This window comes from Poeciliopsis prolifica, unplaced genomic scaffold, assembly GCF_027474105.1.
Source record: "Poeciliopsis prolifica strain line A6 unplaced genomic scaffold, Auburn_PproV2 SCAFFOLD010, whole genome shotgun sequence".
In the NCBI taxonomy this organism is placed as follows: Eukaryota; Metazoa; Chordata; class Actinopteri; order Cyprinodontiformes; family Poeciliidae; genus Poeciliopsis; species Poeciliopsis prolifica.
The window spans coordinates 14,188,929-14,207,644 of NW_026562385.1; the positions used below are offsets into that span (position 1 = coordinate 14,188,929).

Genomic DNA, 18,716 nt, shown 5'->3' on the forward strand with positions numbered 1-18,716 from the left:
GTGTGTGTGTGTGTGTGTGTGTGTGTGTGTGTGTGTGTGTGTAGTAGTGTTTGTGTGTTGGCTGTCAGTTCATAAGAGTACCAGTCATTATTCCTCTGTAGCCCTGAATCACCGCTATAGAATCGAATGAAAAGTGCGCTGCTGTACTGCATACAGCTTCTAATCTGAGAACATACATTGTTTTATAAATCAAAAGTTGACGTCTCTCTTTATCCTAGACTATTTTCTTCATTGCCCTGGTTTTACTCCAGTCCCGCAGGCCTTCCATTTTAGTTTCTATGTTGACGTTCTTTTTGGTTTTTATTATTTCTTTGCGCTTTTTATCCTGTTTGCCTCCCTCCCTCCAGTCTTAGATAACAAGTCATCAAGCTGACCGACCAGCTTCTTTGAAAGGGATTTTACTCCTACGGTTGGAAGGCGCTGCCAGCCGTGGCCAAAGTCATGCTTTTCAGCTTGTTATCCTTCTTCCACTTCATCCTCCGGTTCTGAAACCAGATCTTGATCTGTCGCTCCGTGAGGCAAAGCGCGTGAGCAATCTCGATGCGCCGCCGCCGCGTGAGGTACCGGTTGAAGTGGAATTCCTTCTCCAGTTCCAGAGTCTGATAGCGGGTGTACGCTGTCCGCGCCCGTTTCCCGTCCGGGCCCGTCATATCTGAGGGGTTTGGAAGGAACACAACGCTGTTAGGACAGAGGGCCCCATGTGTGACAAAAAGAAAACGAGCATCGTCAATGTTAGGGGAAACAGGCAACATTTAGAGCCTCTTGGATGCACATTGTCCAGGTTCCCTCTGGTTTTACAGCAGCTTTGTAAATACGAGGTGTGGCCCCAAATCACGAAATTTCTGTTTAACTGCATCTGCCATTGTAGCTACAGGTGTTTGCGTCACTGTGCATAGGCGGAATAAACAGGAAAAGCTCAGCAGGCAAAAGTGTTGTTAAAAGCAGCGCACTAAGAGCCGGAAAATCTTCTTCCCATTATATGAACTCTATTTATTACATTTGAATTATTTCTTCAATACTTTTTTTTTTTTTTTTTACATCTGTCTACATTTTTAAAGATTTCCCTCACCTCACACTCCCTCCATTCAACTCCCCCCAGATCCCTAAAAGGTTTTATTGGCTCACCTCTTTAATAAAGTTTCCACATCTAATAAAGGCCGACTTTTTAAAAGGGCAGGCCACCTTTAAAGCCTGGACAATATTCTCATTCTTTGTTTCCTTGCCGCTTTTCGCACCCGGTCCTGTGTGTACTACCCGGCATGTTGGGCTTTGCAGTCCAACTCGCCTTACCTTTGACAGATTTATGACGTTTCTGTGAGACTTAAAAAAAAAAAAAAAACGAAGAGACAGACGGGACAATAATCCAAGCAAAGCTTCCGAGGTGCAATGATAAAAGGGAGTTGGGTCATCATGCGAGAATATTGCGTCTGATAAAGCAACCTGTCCTCTTTAGTTGGACTGCAATTTTCAATTAGAGTTCAGTTAGCGGGAAAATGAAATCATGCAAAAATGAAAACAGTAATAACCTTGGCTCGTTTTGTAATTTTATAACTGATGTTTTTTTTATTTTTTTATTTATTTTTTTTTTTTTTTGCGCAGCGTAGGCCCAAGATACCTACAGGCAAAAGGAAAAGGAAAAAATGTTGCTGTTCGTCTAATATTTTATCATTTTCATTGTACTCAAATTATATGAAAGCTTTCTGTTGCTAAATATTTTGTGTAGATGGAAGAAACAGTGACCCCCTGAATAAGCTCCACGAGCTGGAATCTAACTTTACATCTATTACATGCTCTCAAAAACCTTTCAGTGTCAACTTCTAACATACAAATAAAAATATAAACTGTAAAGCCAAGAGTCAGAATGTACCATGGCTAATGTGCAGTTTTCTCATCCAAGGGAAAATCTGGGGTGTCTGCGCGTCGCTGCCCAGACTGCCAGCAGCTGATCCCGCCGGGCTCCCTTCCTGTTTCTCAACAACTTGCGAGTGGCCGGTTTTGGGCCGTGGATTACTCCCATGACTGGCTTCCCGAGGAAGGAGTAGGTCCTCGCTGTCTGGTGAAGCGTCTTCAATCTCTGTGAAACGCCGCGCCGCGCCGCCGGCCATCGTGGATGAACACAGGTTTGGAGAGCTGAGGTTGCTACTTCCTGGTTGCTCTGAGGGGGGAGACGAGCTCTGTGTGCCCAGTTTGCTGTTCTCACGACCGCCTGCCAAGAGAGAATTTCCCGGGGAAGCAAGCGAGCAACTGACCGGCTGTCTGAAGCAGAAGCCTCTGGAATCCTCGACCGCCGAGCCTCCACCGAAGTGTCCTCCGGTGTTTGCGGCTCTGCTGCCCCCCCCTCCTCGGCTGGTTACGGTCAGATCCATGCCATTGTAGCTGTAGCCATAAGAGCCAGTCGCATGGTGCATTGTGGCAGAGGAGGAGTCCCTGTACGTCCCGCTGTTCATTGCGCCGTTGCTGGCTCCATAATTTAGCAGCTGATAGTCGGGGCCATTCGGGTAGCGCCCTGAGAACGAGTTTACAAAGTAAGAACTCATTTAGTTGTTTTACAGAGTACAGGCTAACAACTGAGTAGTCGGGAGGAGGGGGCTTGATTTGTTAGATTTCTCTAGGTCGTTATAACGCGGGTACTTTCAACGATTTATGATGTATTAGTGAATTATGGCGTTGCACTGTACTTCGTTTTTAGCTATGCGCCGTCCAAATATGGGGGTGGGGTGGCGATTGTGTGTGCTTCTTGGATCTAAATGTGTGTATGCGTGTGTGTGTATGTATGTGTGTGTCGTGGGGGAGGTGAAGGGTGAGGTGAGGGAGGAGACAGGGAAAGAAACAGACCAGGAGGGGGTGTGGTCACGTGATTTTGCAGACCAGTCGTAAATTCTCGCAGATGACTTTGCAGAGGTAATTCATGCTCTGAGGTTTCTAATGATGAAGGCTTGGGCGGGGGAAAGCTGCCGCTCCTCTTCTCCCTCTTTGCGCATCCCTTTTTTCGGCTAAAAGAGGTGCTGGGGTGAATTAAGAGCGCCACCTACTGCAAATATAATTTATTGCACTTATTGGGAGGACTAGGAGAAGGGCAGAGTGAAAAACGAATGATACTTTCAAACGAGTCATATTGGGCCATTGTAAAACTACAAATTCATTCCACACGTGCCCTCATCTTCCCACTGACACCATCGAACCGATCCAGTTATACCAGCATGACCTGTTAACTGACTGTTAGAGAGGGAGCAAAGTATAGGCAAGACGAAGGAAAAATACTCAACATACGGACAAAGACCACAGTCTACTTCCCTCTGTATTATTATTATTATTATTATTATTATTATTATTATTATTATTATTATTATTATTATTATTAATAATAATAATAATAATAATTATTATTATTATTATTATTATTATTATTATTATTATTATATTGATAATAATAATAATAATAATAATAATAATAATAATAATAATAATAATAATAATAATAATAATAAAACCCGGAATAATCATGAAAATATTACGTCATCAAAATACAATTTCAAACGACTAGAACTGTAGCTTTATAATAATAATAATAATAATAATAATAATAATAATAATAATAATAATAATAATAACATAATATTTAGAAAACGATCGAAGTAACATAAACGTGTCAGTCAGCTGGTGATTTATGCAGAACGTTCCTTTTTGTTCCCTTTTTATGAATTATTGCAACCTTCTCCTCATCTGTAGGTCAGCGGCACACAGTATTCAAAACTTTTTCATGAAGTATTTTAGTAAAAAAAACAAAATAACAACAACAAAAAACAATAAAACTAAATTGTTTTAGCGAACCGGAGAATAAGGTCGTGCATAAGCAATAAACCAATCTCTTCCATGACTTGTACAGGAAAACATATTTACTTTAGCTATATTTCACGCAACTTTATAAAATATATTTTTTAGTCATCTTTTTTTTCTCCTTCTTTCCAGCACTATATACATAGCGCCATCCTTTCTAAGCTGTTCCTCTCCTTTCTCCTCAGCTGCAGTCGTGGAATGTTAAACCTGATCTCTGCCAGCCACACTGGGTAGAAATCTACTGATTTATGATTTGTTGATTCCTGCGTTAGGATGTATTACAGGCCACAGTGCCTGTGTGCGTCTAAGTTGGCCTCAGCATGCAGAGTGTTCATGCTTTCTTGCAACTCTGACACACTGGTTAAAGCAGGGAGTAGATCAGGGATCCCACTTTTTTTTAATGGAAATCAAAAATTCATCCTGTATTATAGGCAGTTATAAGTCGCGCTCCAAAAACCCAGCTGCTTTGAGACACTGTTATCATGTAGGTATGGATGAATAATAATTATTAAGCTTAAGCTTAAGAATAAGAATAAGAATAAGAATTAGAATAAGAATAATAATGCATCAATTATTTTAGTTGATCTATATTTTTTTCTGGACAACAGAGTGAAGGAATTCAAAGTTCAGGTCATGCATTTAAAAAACAACTTAAAACATATTTAGCACAATTTTTAATTTCTTAAGCTTTCTCAAGTTGTGAAGATCATCCAATACCTCTACTAAATTTTCATGCATAGACCAACATATGTCAGGCACATTCTTTGAAGACAAACTCCTCATCTGCAACTTTCTCATATGTTAAGACACTGTTCCTTTTAGAATTTTTTTAGTTGGAACTGTAATTTTGAATCTTAATGAACATTTTGTAATACAAGCTTACTCCTAAAAACTCTTTTTTTATTTAGCAAGGGAGAAATTTAGCTGGTGATGTACTTTGCATGTCTTATTTTGACTCAGAGCAGAACTGTTTCTGCTCTACACCGTCTTTCACTGTCTTATTGTTTTTGAGCAACTCTTAAGATGATTCACTTTCAAAGTCAGAGATGGCATGAGTAAGAGTAAAAAGGCTTGTTGAATTTAAACAGCAATGAATCCCACTTCTCATCCTAATGGGGGGGATGAAGGGGGTAGTGTGTGGGGGGCACAGCTGCTACCTGTGACTATTCATTTTGACATTCTTCTCGCCGACAGTGAAACACCTTTTATTTAACTGTGATATTTATTATTTGATATTGCTATTGCTATGTTTCGTAGTAAACATGATGATATTTGTTAAAAAAATATATAGTCATAAAAAACTGAACCATAACAAATACATTTTTGTGTCTTAAAACATGTTAATCCAGTAGGTGAAACACTTTTTAACTAATTTGTTTTCAGCCATGTATAAAAAAATGTCCATAATCCTACTGTTTTAATAAAATTCTATGACAAAAGTTTTATGTCAAAGAAGATAAAAAGTGGAATTGGGAACTGAATGCATGCTGATTGTCGGTGTGATCCTGTTTAGATTCACAGCCAGAAGATGAAGACAGAAACTATTTTTGACCATGTGCTGCATCAGCGAAACTCAAATGGAGGTCAGTTCTCCGGTCACTCTGGGGACAAGCACAGTTCAAAAGGTCACCAGGACATTGTCCACTTTGTTTGGGTGCAGTGTGTGTGTATATGTGCAATGTGTCTGGCTGGCCTGCTTGAGGACAGGTCAGCTTTCTCTGCCGGGATCTGCTCATTAATTAGTTCACTCCGCCGTCACTTCCCCTGCAGAGCATCCCACCTAACTGGCCCTGCACAGCACAGCCTCGGACTTCCAGCCCCGGCAATAGAACCACCACTCCCAGCGTTGACCCCGCGCCTTAAATGTGTTGCATGTTTTTAGCCTACATGAAAAAGGCTAAAAGGTTTATTAGTCTCCGACGTGAACGGACAAAAAGCATTAATCTTGAAATAAACCTGTTTTCAACCTTACAGTATGGAAGTACTTTGTCAGAGTTGGTTAATAAATCTGACAACATGCATCCCTATACTCAAAAAAGGAAGAAAAAAACGGGAATAAATAAATAAATAAATAAAACATTGCATACACTTCTTTAAAGTTTATTGTACATTTCTCATAGGTAGTATACTTACTTGACAAAAACACGAACAGAAAGCAACAAATTTAATCAAATTTACCATTCCCTGAAGGTGTTTAGGTAGTTTGGAGAAAAAAATCAGTAGGTCAACACCTCCGCGCACTTTTTGTACAACCAAGTGGAAAAGTAATAATAGCTGAAAACAACCGTTAAGACCTTTTAAGTTGAATAATTGGCACAATACGAAAAGAGCATGTCCTCAACTAAATCTGTATACTTTAGCTACAATATGTACACCATATGACATACATCCACTCCTTTGCCTTCCCGTGCTTTTACTACGTGTGGAACACAATCCCAGCTTGAACTGAACGACATTACAGCCAACAGAAAAAAGGACCAGACCGGAAAGTGTTTCCTTCAAAGCACGTGCCGGGCAGATAAAAACAAAACAAAATTAAACAAACAAACAAACATAAACGATATAACTTAGGTAGCTTTTGGAATGCTGCAGATCACGATTTTTTTTTTTTTTTGAGACACCATCCGCCCCATAACCCACCGTTTATCAGCACCGCCGGCATCAAACGATCTGAGCCACGAGCCACAATATTACCTGAAGCTTCATTGTTATCCTGAATTTACATGGAAAACAACCCGATATGCAGAGAGAAAAAAACTATAAACATATATATATATATATATATATATATATATATATATATATATATATATATATAATATATATATATATATATATATATATATATATATATATATATATATATATATATATATATATATATACACATATATATACACGTGTGTGTGTGTTGGTTCGTCATTTCTATTTCTTTATTGCTTTATTTACTTTCCATGGCCGCCGCTCTGCCGAGCCTCCTAAAGTTTCAGCATTTAGTAAATATGTAGGATTTACCAGAGTTATTTTTTTTCTGTTTTTAAAGTATAGAAGACGAAGCAGCTCCGAATCAAAAGTGGGTCAAAACGTTGTTTTCAATGAGACAGCACTTAGAGACTCTTTTTAGAGAATGTAAAGCATCTCGTTCCTTTTTGTGATCCACACGGCCTAGTGTCAGACGGAACCGAACGGAGCGGTGGGCTCACAAAATGTCCACACCTAACAAACACACTGGAACATGAATTTTCTTCCATCCTTCTCTTGCTTTTAATGTCCCAGGTCATTTTCTTTTCTTTCACTCCGTCCGTTTCTCCTCTTCATCTGTACCATTTAGAGTGAAAGAGGAGGAAGAGGAGGAAGAAGACGAGTTAATGAGCTTGTTCTCCTTCTTCCACTTCATTCTCCGGTTCTGGAACCAGATCTTAATTTGTCGCTCCGTGAGGCAGAGCGCGTGCGCAATCTCGATGCGCCGCCGCCGCGTGAGGTACCGGTTGAAGTGAAATTCCTTCTCCAGCTCCAGGGTTTGGTATCGAGTGTATGTCTGCCGGCCGCGTCTTCCGGGGCTGCCGAAGGTGCCTAGCAGATAAAAAGAGACAAGGTAACGAGAGGAGTTAGATTTCTTTAATATTTAAACCAAAGATTAAACACGTGGCGCATTTCGCTGACAAGAATACTTGATTTCGGTTAAACATAAACCTTTCTGTTTTTTTTTTTTCATCATTTAAGGATCAGTTCAACGTTTCTTCTGTTCATGATAATAATATTTATAAGAGCAGAAGGCATCAGTAAATATAGTTATTCTTATTAAGAATAACACTGAGAAATGTTCAGGCCACAATATTCTAAATCTCCCTAAACAGGGATCAACATTTTGATTCTGAATATATCAGAATATATAAATGTGGAAAATCACTGTAGTAACAGAAACATGTAAAATAGAATTTAATTCACAGATAACCTGTTTCTTTCTTCTTTCTTTTTGTGGATCTCTTTTTAGATCTAACTTCACAGTAGACTAATAATGACCTCCAGATTTCCTCTTCTTACAGTTTTTCATGTACTTGCTGTTTTTCCCACGTCTTTCTCAGTTAAGAATCTCTTGAAAGGACAGCAGCTATGGACCAGTGACTTTTCCTTAATCAACACCCAATATTCCATTTCCCTTCTTACTAACATAAATCTGTAGATAGCAAGATAGAATTAGCACAAGGGTGAATCTTGCTTTGATGAACTTCCTGCAACACTGAAAAGCAAAACTGACATAAAAAAAACCCACCCCGACCTGCTGTCCAGTCCTGTATTTTCCCATGCAGTGAGAAGATCGTCGCACCTGTTTTGAATAATCAGTCCACGACGCGCAGGGATTCATTATATTTAGTACAAAACTGCACGATTGAACTTCAGAAAATTAAATGACATTTTTGTTTTAATCAAAAACAGGAATTGTTTCAATCAACCGGATGAAAAACTTTTCTTTTAAAGAATTGTGTTTTTGACAAAAAATAAATATTTCTCAATTTACACATTAAAATATGATAAGTAGTACCCTTCAGGAAGAAGGAAACAAGATGAACAAATAACAATATTGTTGCTCTTCCTGTCCTTCGTTGAAAACGATGCATGCCAGACTGAGCTTTAACAGCTTTAACTTAGCTGTCCCTGCCAGGTAGCTGCGTCAGTCAATAGGTCACAAAGTAACTGCGACGTTGAGCCAAACAAACCAGTTTTATGATGGACAATAAAACATCAATGCCTTGACTGACTGGTAAGCCAACAGACGAGCTTTATAAAGCAGCTGCAGTAAGAGGAGGAGGAAGAGGACGGAGCAAGGCTGGCTGACAGCGGAAACAAAACGTCAGTTTAGCAGGGAAGAAGAGAACACTCACCGTTGCATGCGTTCATCCGCTGCATCCACGGATAAATTGGAGTTGGTGCGGTTTGCTTGTCATCCATGGATTCTCCAAATAACCCCTTTGCTCCGAGCCCAGCGCACTCCATTTTGCGATGCATGCCGTCTTGGCTCAGAGCAAGTTGGTGTTCATCCAGACTGCAGGGATGATCCTTGTCTCGGTAGAAGTTCGTGGCCGCCGCGGCAGCCGCCGCAGCTGCTGTGGCGTAGTCGCATGCACCAGGTCCGGTCGAGCCCCCAACTGCCACCCCCGTCACTCGGTGCCCATTGTACGCTCCGTTCGCAGCCTGCTGGTAGTAGGCAGAGGCTGGATAAGATTTCTCCTGGTGGGCGCTGTAAGCCACGGCCGCGGCAGCAGTGACAGCCGCTGCCCCTGGGTAGTGTCTGAGCGGATGGTCTGCATATCCCGATGAGTAAAGTGAGATCTGACCGAGGAATGGTTCTGCCGACGCCGTCTGGCCGCCTCCACCCGTTCCCGGTATCACCGGAAAAGAGGAGTTTACAAAATATGAACTCATTGGTAAAAGTGGGAAAGGAGAAGAAGGAGGAAAAGAAGAGAAAAGTGGAGCACAGGAGGGCACGTAACAAACACAACAACAATTATAACGCGACGAAGAAGAAGAAGGAGGAGTAGACCGAGACTAACGGTTCTTCCTCCCGTCCTCCTTCCTCTGCCTTCCCTGCCTGCACTTTATGATTTGTTGTGTTTTATAGCCCACAGTCCGACGGGCTGCTGCTGCTATCGCCGAGTTTATCGCAGATTGGGAGGAGGGGTGAGGAGGGTGAAGCTGGGGTGGCTGGGTGCCAGTGCTTTGGTAGTGTGTGGTGGGGGACTCGGTAGCAAGAAAGAGTCTATGTGTGTGTATGTCACAGGAATTGGGTGAGGAGCATAGGGGGAGCAGAGACCAGCTGACCAAACACTGACCAATGGGAAGCTCCTCTGCATGGCATTAGTTCACCTCATTTTTCCTTTCGTTTGGGAGAGAAGAGAAGGAGGAAGAGGAGGGGGTCTGGGAACTCCCGCGACCCCCCTCCCCCCACCCCTTTTTTCTTATTTCCCTACTTCAATCTCCCACTCCCGATCTCCCTTTCTAATTGTCATTTCATTTCTCTTTCTAATCTTCCTGCAGCTCCCGGTGAGATTGCGCAATCACAGCGGAATTGTCCGCGCGTTAAATTGATTGTGTCTCCTCTTGTGTGTCGTCCTTCATCTGATGTTGGACTCATAAAACCCGCAGCCAGCGCCTGCCGGTACAACCGTGCGTGTGCACGTTTGGGCTGAAGCTTCACCGCCAGAGGAAATTGAGCACATATCCTTTACACTTTGTGGATAACAGCCAATACATCGCTTCAGAATGCATTTGTTGTATGAATACAACATGCTGGACCGCACACGACTCGCATATCATCCTGTATGTTTGTAGGGATCTAAGTCAGCTTAGAATGGAGGCTCTTCTCCCTTCCTGTCGTGTACACGTTTGAATGTTTGTAATTGGTGGTTTTGACTGAGGGTTGATTTACACCCCGCTGCTCTACGAGTGTGTCCTCTTCCACAAGCTTTTTTTTTCCTTTATCAGAACAAATGCCGATCTAATGGCAATTATCTAGAACTGAATGTCCCGCTGCCTATTCCAAGTTCTGCTGTCTGAAGGCGACATTGATTCAAAAAGTTCCGCTTCAGTTTTTAGAATCGGTTATATGTGATCTATGTGTGCTGTGAATGATTATGTCCCTGAGCTGTGACGCTGATTAGTCTGAACGGTAAGAGGAGAAGAAGAAAAGAAACAGAAAAATAAATTTTTTATTCCTTTCAACGACACTGATTGCACCAGCACTCTTTAAAATGGCAAAGCAATTTAGCCCAAAGTGTAAACTAGAATCTGACAAGAGAAAAGTACAAATGACTGGATTCAAGTCATCTAACGTATAAATGAAAATGTGAATACAGAAGAGGAACATTCTGCATTCTATTTATCTACTGTTGATTTTGAGGTTTGACAAATAATCATTATTTTAACAGTGATAATTATTGTTTTTTATGTTTTCAGGTGCATTCAGCTAAAGATCAGATTGCCATCTTTTAGGCTTCATCGTGCCTCACATTTGTTTTGTCCGAACTCAGCATAGAAAAATTAAAACTTAAACAACAGCAAAAGAATTATATACACTGCACATTAACACCACCGAGTCACCACACACACTCAGTACATACACCACACTGCAGACACCGATCATTTTCTTCTTTGTTAAAATAAATAAATACGAAAGAAAGGAGGAAAAAAAAGAAAGAAAGAAAAAAGGACAGAAGAAAAAGTAGAAAGAAACTTTCAAGCTGAATGTGTCAATGAGGTTGTAAAATAACCGCAACCATAAATAAGTCTTCTTCTCTGTGTGTCTCTTTGTTTCCCCCACAGGCTGCGGCTTGTCCCCATGGCCAAACTACAGACAGTCCGACTGATAAATCGACACAAAGACTCTATTTTTGCTTTTACTTTACTCTCCCACCCAGTGCATTCCCAAGAAGCCAAGTTCTTATTAAAGTCGCCATTCAGAGATGTCTGGGAAGCTCAATAACTTCAGCCTAATTTTCGCGTTTCTTGCTGGACCACCTGAATTTGAAATTTGCAACCTTTCTTTTTAACTTACTTTTTGCTTTTTGACCTCCACCTCCCCTCTCCTGGCCTCTTTCTCGGCCGTACTCCCTCTCTCCCCGGCAGGACGCTCTGTTTCCTCCCCGCTTTGTGGGAACGGGAAACAGCCAAATTGTTTTGGAGCTGACTGGGGTCTAATCATTGATAAGCAGCGACTCTTGGAAAAGGACAGGGATGGCCTGCAGCCCGGGGACAGACTCAGGACGGTAACACTCTTATTGTATTAGCTATAATCCTTTTGCATTAGTGGTTTTGGCATATCAAGCGGTCGGGTGGGTCATTTTAAAACCCCGAACAGGTACCACATAGTCCCATATTCCGACATCTAATTTAGAATTTAAGATGATGACGACAACAAGCAGTGACGTAAATTTTAAAAAGTTAACATGTGGAATGACGTGAAATAAATCATCGGACATGCAGAGTCAAAACAGGCCAACAGGTCATATTTATTCCAACAAATGAGTCATCATTAAAAGTGAAGAGATGATGGATGACTCATTTGTTGGAAAAGAAATATATCCAAGAAATAATGAATTTGAATTGATTTAGAAATGACTAATTCTTTATCTCTTCTTGTCAGTCTTTTCCAAACATGGCGAAAATAAAAATCGAATGGGTCAAAATCATTACTTTTTCAACTCCACGGGCAACTTTGCAGATGCTGCTTGCGTGGATTTTCTCGTGTTACAAAGAGGCTGCAAAAATTAACCCAAGTTACTGCAAAACAAAACAAATAAAAAATCCTAACAGGTCGGACATCATACGTCACTAATCTGTAATAAACTGCACAAGCACGTAATAATAATGATAATAAAACACTGAGTTCATTTAAATCAACGTTAAAATCCAGGTATAGTTGACTCTTATTAATAATGACTGGAGCATTCATTAATTCTGGTCTTCATTCCAGTATTGTATGTTGAGGATTTTTGATTATTTTTATGACATTTGAGAAAATGTTATATTTGTTGCTTAAGTGTTGTTTTATGTTTTTAACCTGTAAAGCACATTTAACTGCCTGTTGCTGAAATGTATAATCTAAACGAGCCTACCTTGCATTAGGTTTATTTCAAAAACAATAATGTACAACATTTGTTTATAAACAAATTTTATAAATTAATTAAGTTTTTGACCCAGTTATGCAGATAGCGTGAAAAGCACAAAAGTGCTTTTTATAAGAAATCAATCAATGAATAATTTTTGGTTTGTTGTGGCTGCTGATGTTCAGACAGTCACAGGTTAAACAATAACCTCATTAAAATGGATTTCAAAACACGATTCTTTCATTTAAAATCGTTACAATCAGTGCGGCTTCCGACAGCAGTTAGTGCTGAAGAGACACGTGTTTCAGCTCAAACTATTGCGTGTCGTTGCAGGTGTGTCGGACAGTCAGGAGGCAAAAAGAACCAAAAGGCAGAGAAATGGAGAGCTCTGCAAGCAGCGTGGAGCTTTTGGCACCAACACAGCGCGTGTTTCCAGCAGCGCCAGCGGTCGGGGAACATACAGTACCAGTGTTTAGAAATACTTTGATTGTGCTGCCGTGTTCATGTCAGACAGACAGCGTGGTCCTTCAGATCGACGCAGAGCCGTTTAACTGGTGGCCCAGCAGGTTTTTCTCTACAATAAATGAAAATATTATGGCTTTCAGATTTTGCTTATCACTGCTATTATCTTACGTTAACAAGCTGTATTTATTATTATTATTATTATTATTATTATTATTATTATTATTATTATTATTATTATTATTATTGTTGTTGTTGTTGTTGTTGTTGTTGTTGTTGTTGTTGTTGTTGTTTTGGTGTGGATGGGGCTCAGACGATTTACTTGCGTACATCCTCTTAAAATGCATCCTGAGAAACGTTCAGCAGTAACATGTTGCTGTTTCTTTCCTTGGTTTAGACTGGAACGTTTGCAACATTATGAGAATAAAAACGCTTAAGTGTTTACAGTCTTTTCGATGTACCAGACGCTTGCGGGTTTGTTGTATATGCGTGGAATTTCCGCATAACATGTAACGCTGTCATGCTTGCACTTTCTGAAATGTATCAAAGTATTCAGGGAGTTTACGCACATGTGAACGCTTCGGAGGCTGTCAGTGTGGGAAGCCGTCAATATTTAGCCTCTAACGTGAAGCTGCTGCTCTTTGTGGATCTACATTTAGAGACAGTCTGCTCTGGACTCCCACGACTTCCAAGGATGATAATAAGCCCAAACGTTTCAACTTTTCCTACGGATATACTTGTTAAGCTGGCTGTATTTCTGCGCAGTAAATCAGACGTGTGTGTCTGTGTTAACTTCAGTGTAAACATCTGAGGGCCGCTGAAGGAAGCCCAGGAATGTGAGAAACTTCAGAGATCAGTGACAATTAAAGCTAAAAGAGTCGGACCTCTATTTTATGGCTTTATTGCTCTTCTTTTCTCCCTTGTGTGTGCGTGGGTGTGTTTAGTGCGCGCGCAAGACATCGGAGATTTTATGGCTTTATTGCTCTTTATGACTCCTTGTAAAGTCGAGAGATGGCGACGAAGTGAAAACAGAGCCGCTGGAAGCAGCAGATGGATAAATGTTCTGTTCAGAGGAATGCATGCACCGAACAGATTGCTTCATATCAGCTGCAGCTCTTCTCTCCCTCTAGAGATGTTTTCCACAATATATCTTCCACAATATCTCATATTGTTCCGTCCAATTATGTGTCTATTTATACATTTTTAAAAGAAATTAACTCGTTTACTTAAATCTTAAGATTAAAGGAGAAAAAAACTAACTGAAACCAACCTTTGTGAAAATAAAGAAGAGATACCAAGATTGTCTTCTTTTTTATCGTGGCCAACACACAACAAGATTCCACAGTGCTGAACGAAGGATCAATACACTTCATTAAAGAGGTGTGTGTTGTGTGCGTGTGTGCAGGTGTGTGTGTGTGTTAGAGCCTCCTCTAACTGACCTCTCCTGCGTGAGTTAATGACAAACTCACAGAAACGGCCTTACTTGCGCTTTTTTTGTCTTAATGTATAAATTGTTTCCAGGCAGCGACAAGCGGCTGAGCGCCTCATCTGCATCACCGTGAACTCCTGCTCCGGATCACTTCACCAGACAGTCAGCAACCGGAGCAGCCCTCCAGCCTCAAGGAACCCAGGGTTAAATGTTAACTTGGGATGAATGCTGCTCTGCAAGCTTTTTTGTTTCATCTAAAAAAACAAACAAATAAATCTAAAAACATATAATAATAATAATAATAATAATAATAATAATAATAATAATAATAATAATAATAATAATAATAATAATAATAATAATAATAATCGGTTGAAATTTGGAATTCTACATAAAAAGAAGTTTCAACACACACACACACACACACCACACACACACACACACACACACACACACACACACACACACACACACACACACACACACACACACACACATTCACGCACACAAACAAACACAGTCGTGTTTTCGTGTCTTGTGAGGACTTTATATTAATTTCCATTCATTTCCTACAGCTTACCTCTTACCCAAATCATCAGATACCCAAACCTGCCCAAAAGTCACATTCCACCTTAGTCCTAAGCCTAACTCCAAACCCAAAACATCATTTCCCCTGACGGGGACCAAGGAACCCTTGTCCCCACATCGTAGACAGAAACAGGCCCCACAAAGATATAAGTGTTCCTCTGTGTGTGAGGACACACAGACGCACGCGCTCATCTGTGAACGCCTTGTAGAACATTTTTCTTATTCGTGTTCATTAACGTGCAATTAAACTGTACGTGGGACTGTTCTGTCAGTATTGACGGAAAGAGCAGATTCTGAGAACTTACTCTGGATTCAAAAATGCTGAATCGATTAACACGCTGCTGCTATATCCAAAGTCTCAGTATATTTCTCTTTTCGACCGAATGGACCTAAGCAATCAACACATGCTTTATCGTAAGACGTGGGAGCATATTTATTTAAACGAGTAAGAGTCAGTCTGTCTGCCCAGCAAGTCTGTTTTGTTAACATTGAAGTCAAACACAACAATCAACAGTAAAAAAAAGGACATGGAAACCACAAACTAATATATTCTCGCAAGGCAGATATTTTACCTCTCAGTGTGAACAAAGAGTCTGTATGTGACTATATATGATAGTTTCAATGAGACGCTAGATGGCGCCAGAGCTTTTCGTCAGAACAGCTTCACTTATCAAGGCAGACTGGTTGTCTGTCTGTCTGTCTGTCTGTCTGTCTGTCTGTCTGTCTGTCTACAACAGCGTCACGCTTCTGTTTGACAGTAAAACAAATTCTGCAGGTATATTAAGGAATTATAAGACTAAATTGCAAAAAGAACATTTTCCCCACCACACGCACGAAGAAAAAGAGAAAAGAGGAAAGAGAAAGAAAGCTGTATTCTGTCATCATGAGTAATCATGTTAAAGATGCCTCATCTTTTTATTCATCATATTTGAAAAGGACAGAGGTAACTGTGTTTTTCATGCTTTTCTAGAAAGAAGGGAAATTATTTCTCCCAAACCAAAACACGAAAACCTTTCCGCTTACCTTAATGATGCTGAATGTATTGTGCCTCCCATTTGTGAAACATTATAAAATAAGTTTAGAATAAATAATAGAAACAATTCAGTTTGCTCACCCTGTATTTAGAAAATGTGCTCTGTTTCGTTGCTGTTATATGATTGAGCTCATTTCTAAACACCGTGTTGTTTTGACTGGTTTAATAAATGAATATTTGTTCCTTTGGAGAAGGTGTTGGGATCTGAGATGGCAGCATAGCGGAAAGCAGAGAGACGGAGGAGCAGGTTTGTTCGTGAATGAGGGAGGGAAGGTGACTCGGGATGATGGGGGTATTCTGACCACAGAAGCTACAGAAAACACACCGGCCACCCACAGGAGGAAATGAGTGGGGAAACCGTCATAAAAGTGCTCGAACGGACAGAGCAGCATTCCTGTAATCACACACACACACACACACGCACACGCACACGCACACACACACACACACACACACGCACACACACACACACACACACACACACACACACACCACACACACACACACACACACACACACACACACAGAGATACGCTCGCTCGCGGACACACAGACACACGCAGGATGTGAAACGCAACGCCTGAAAGAAGCTGGAAGTTATTTTCTTTTCCCTGCCGTGAAAAAGTTTCAAAGTGCAGATAAAGAAGCTAAAGCAGAGAGACAGTCCCGATTAGGTCCGGCCACATTCTGACACACACAGACGCAGATGAACAGTCTAACCCATCTCCTGTCGTCTGATTTAACAGTTCTGAAGTGTCAAATCCGCAGCACCTGTTCTAACATCAAAGCCAGCATTAGTTTCTCACGAACACGCCCGGAATCCAAACCGTTGCGTTTCCATCAGTATATGGCCTCTCCACACCTAATCCCATCATTTAGAAGAAACAATTTCATCTGGGGAAACAACCACAAAGCCTAATCCAACACGGAAGCGATTCACTTGCGGCTCATCCGAACTTTTACCCATCACCCGGGATTAGGACGGTTTCCACAAAGTTCAGTCTCACAGTTTTCTTTTTATTGTCACGTTGTTTCTTTAAGAACTGCGGGAACAATGCGCCTTCCCTCTGCGTCGATAAGTGGAACTCACCTGCAACCCTTCGAGGCGGCTGGCTGGAGGGACAGGAGACAGCATCTTACCCGGTCTGTGAGGAAGCGGAGGTGAGGGCGAAGGAGAGGTGGGATCGCAGATCCTCTGATGTCACCGAGGGGACGTCGAGACATGAAAACACTCCTGTCATCTGCTATCATCGCCCCGATTCTACTGCTAATCATCAGGAGTAATGTCAAATTCAAAGAAACAAACAAATAATAAAAAAACAAAAAAACCGATTCAGCCTCCGGTTGGCGTCTCCAGGGATGGACTCTGCTGTCCTCTCTTCAGACCGTCAGTCCAGAGACGCCGGAGAGCGGAGCCATGGAGGAAGAAGAGAAGGAGGAGGAAGGCGGATTGTTGTCAGTCTCTGATCCTCTCTGCTCTGCAGTCACGATCACTGTTGTGAATAAGCAGTTCGGTTCGATATGAGCGCTTAGATATATTTGTCCGCTGGATGAGGTTCGCTCGGTTGCTTACAAGGTTCGGCCGAAGCAGGGGAGGAGAGGGCGGCTGTTCGGGCCGGAGAGCAGCGCTGCAGCATTATAGCCACTTGGGAAATCATAAAAAGTTCATGTTCACGTTAAGCGCGTCCACATGACCAGCTCGCCGTCCAATCCCCATGCACGGCCACTCATAAACTTGTATCACAAAGTTGTAAATTTTCATAAAACAACAAGGAATTTATTGCATTTCTTCATGGAGTCCTGCTGGAGGGGAGCTGCTTTTCGTCTTTCACTCATTCTCTCAGCGGCCATTTTCTTCCTCTGCCTCTTCAAAGACGAGCTCACAGCTGACAAACAAAGGAAATGAACTGGCGTTTCTATTTTGCTCTTCGGATTTTCTTTTAATAGCTCCAGACGTGTTCCTACCAGCTGTATTTGGCTTTTGTAGTTCGTACCAAACACAGTCAAAAGGTTCAAAATTCCGTGAGAATGAACTGAAAGAGGATTGAACGTTAAATCTCAACACATTCGGCCCGCTGTTGAATGCAAACTCTGCCGTGAACATGGATCATTTTTGGTGGTAGATTGTTCGACCTTCCTTTGTTGATAACGCGCACAGAGCGCGTCTTTTAAAATGCAAGAAAAACATATGAATTGTTTGCAAGACCACCATTGCTTTTGCACCAGAGCAGATTTATGCGGTGATGATGTGAATACTTTTTTGGAAAATACCATAAATATTTTCTTTCATTCAAATAATTTAGCTAAAACAACAACAACAACAGAAAACACATTTAAGAAGTTTCATTCTCTGGTCCCTACAAAAGTCAAGCTGAAAATTATTTAAGAACATTGACTTTTACTAGTTCCTCAAATACCCACTTATTTATATGCATATATAATTTTGCCAATTGAACATTCTGTTCAATTCTTTAAGCCACAAGCTAAATGCAAGTTATTGGTACTAAAATTCACGGAATTCGTTCATAAAGAAGAGAGGTGGTGTCGTCGTTTGACAGCAGACTGAAAGAAAAGGCTGTTGGCCTACAGAGCATATTCGCATTGCGGCAAACGTCGACGTTTTAACGGCCTGCACACCTGCAGCTGGGTGACGCCACGCTATGCTGCATTTACAAAATACGTGATTTTCTGTTTGATTTTCAAAACTAACCCATAACCCACCACAATAGCCGATTATTGAGGGATTTTTTAAAATTTGTTTTTA

At 41.0% G+C, this 18,716-nt stretch overlaps 2 protein-coding genes across 4 annotated transcripts; both read right to left on the bottom strand.

Annotated features, from left to right (window-relative positions):
• Positions 1–17,631, bottom strand: LOC129363701 (homeobox protein Hox-B5a-like). Of its 3 annotated transcripts, none has more exons than XM_055035955.1 (3): positions 17,043–17,631; positions 2,250–2,506; positions 1–652 (listed from the first exon to the last, which is right to left on the bottom strand). In XM_055035955.1, exons 1-3 carry the CDS (start codon positions 17,225–17,227, stop codon positions 405–407), a joined length of 690 nt encoding a protein of 229 aa, XP_054891930.1. In that variant the 5' UTR covers positions 17,228–17,631; the 3' UTR covers positions 1–404. The 3 variants fall into 3 exon arrangements, with proteins under 3 accessions (XP_054891930.1, XP_054891929.1, XP_054891928.1); XM_055035954.1 differs by having other exon boundaries at positions 1,868–2,506; positions 17,043–17,088; XM_055035953.1 differs by lacking the exon at positions 17,043–17,631 and having other exon boundaries at positions 1,868–2,649.
• On the bottom strand, positions 6,756–10,822 carry LOC129363702 (homeobox protein Hox-B6a-like). The gene is made up of 2 exons (XM_055035956.1): positions 8,721–10,822; positions 6,756–7,410 (listed from the first exon to the last, which is right to left on the bottom strand). The coding sequence occupies exons 1-2, from the start codon at positions 9,259–9,261 to the stop codon at positions 7,130–7,132; spliced, it is 822 nt and encodes a 273-aa protein (XP_054891931.1). The 5' UTR covers positions 9,262–10,822; the 3' UTR covers positions 6,756–7,129.
• Positions 17,632–18,716: the final 1,085 nt, after the last annotated feature.

Coding starts and splice junctions, on each gene's coding strand:
- LOC129363701 (XM_055035953.1), bottom strand. CDS start 2,537: ATGAGTTCTTACTTTGTAAACTCGTTCTCAGGGCGCTACCCGAATGGC. Junction 653..1,867: donor AAAACTGCACATTAGCCATG/GTACATTCTGAC, acceptor CAAACCCCTCAG/ATATGACGGGCCCGGACGGG.
- LOC129363702 (XM_055035956.1), bottom strand. CDS start 9,261: ATGAGTTCATATTTTGTAAACTCCTCTTTTCCGGTGATACCGGGAACG. Junction 7,411..8,720: donor GCGGATGAACGCATGCAACG/GTGAGTGTTCTC, acceptor TTTATCTGCTAG/GCACCTTCGGCAGCCCCGGA.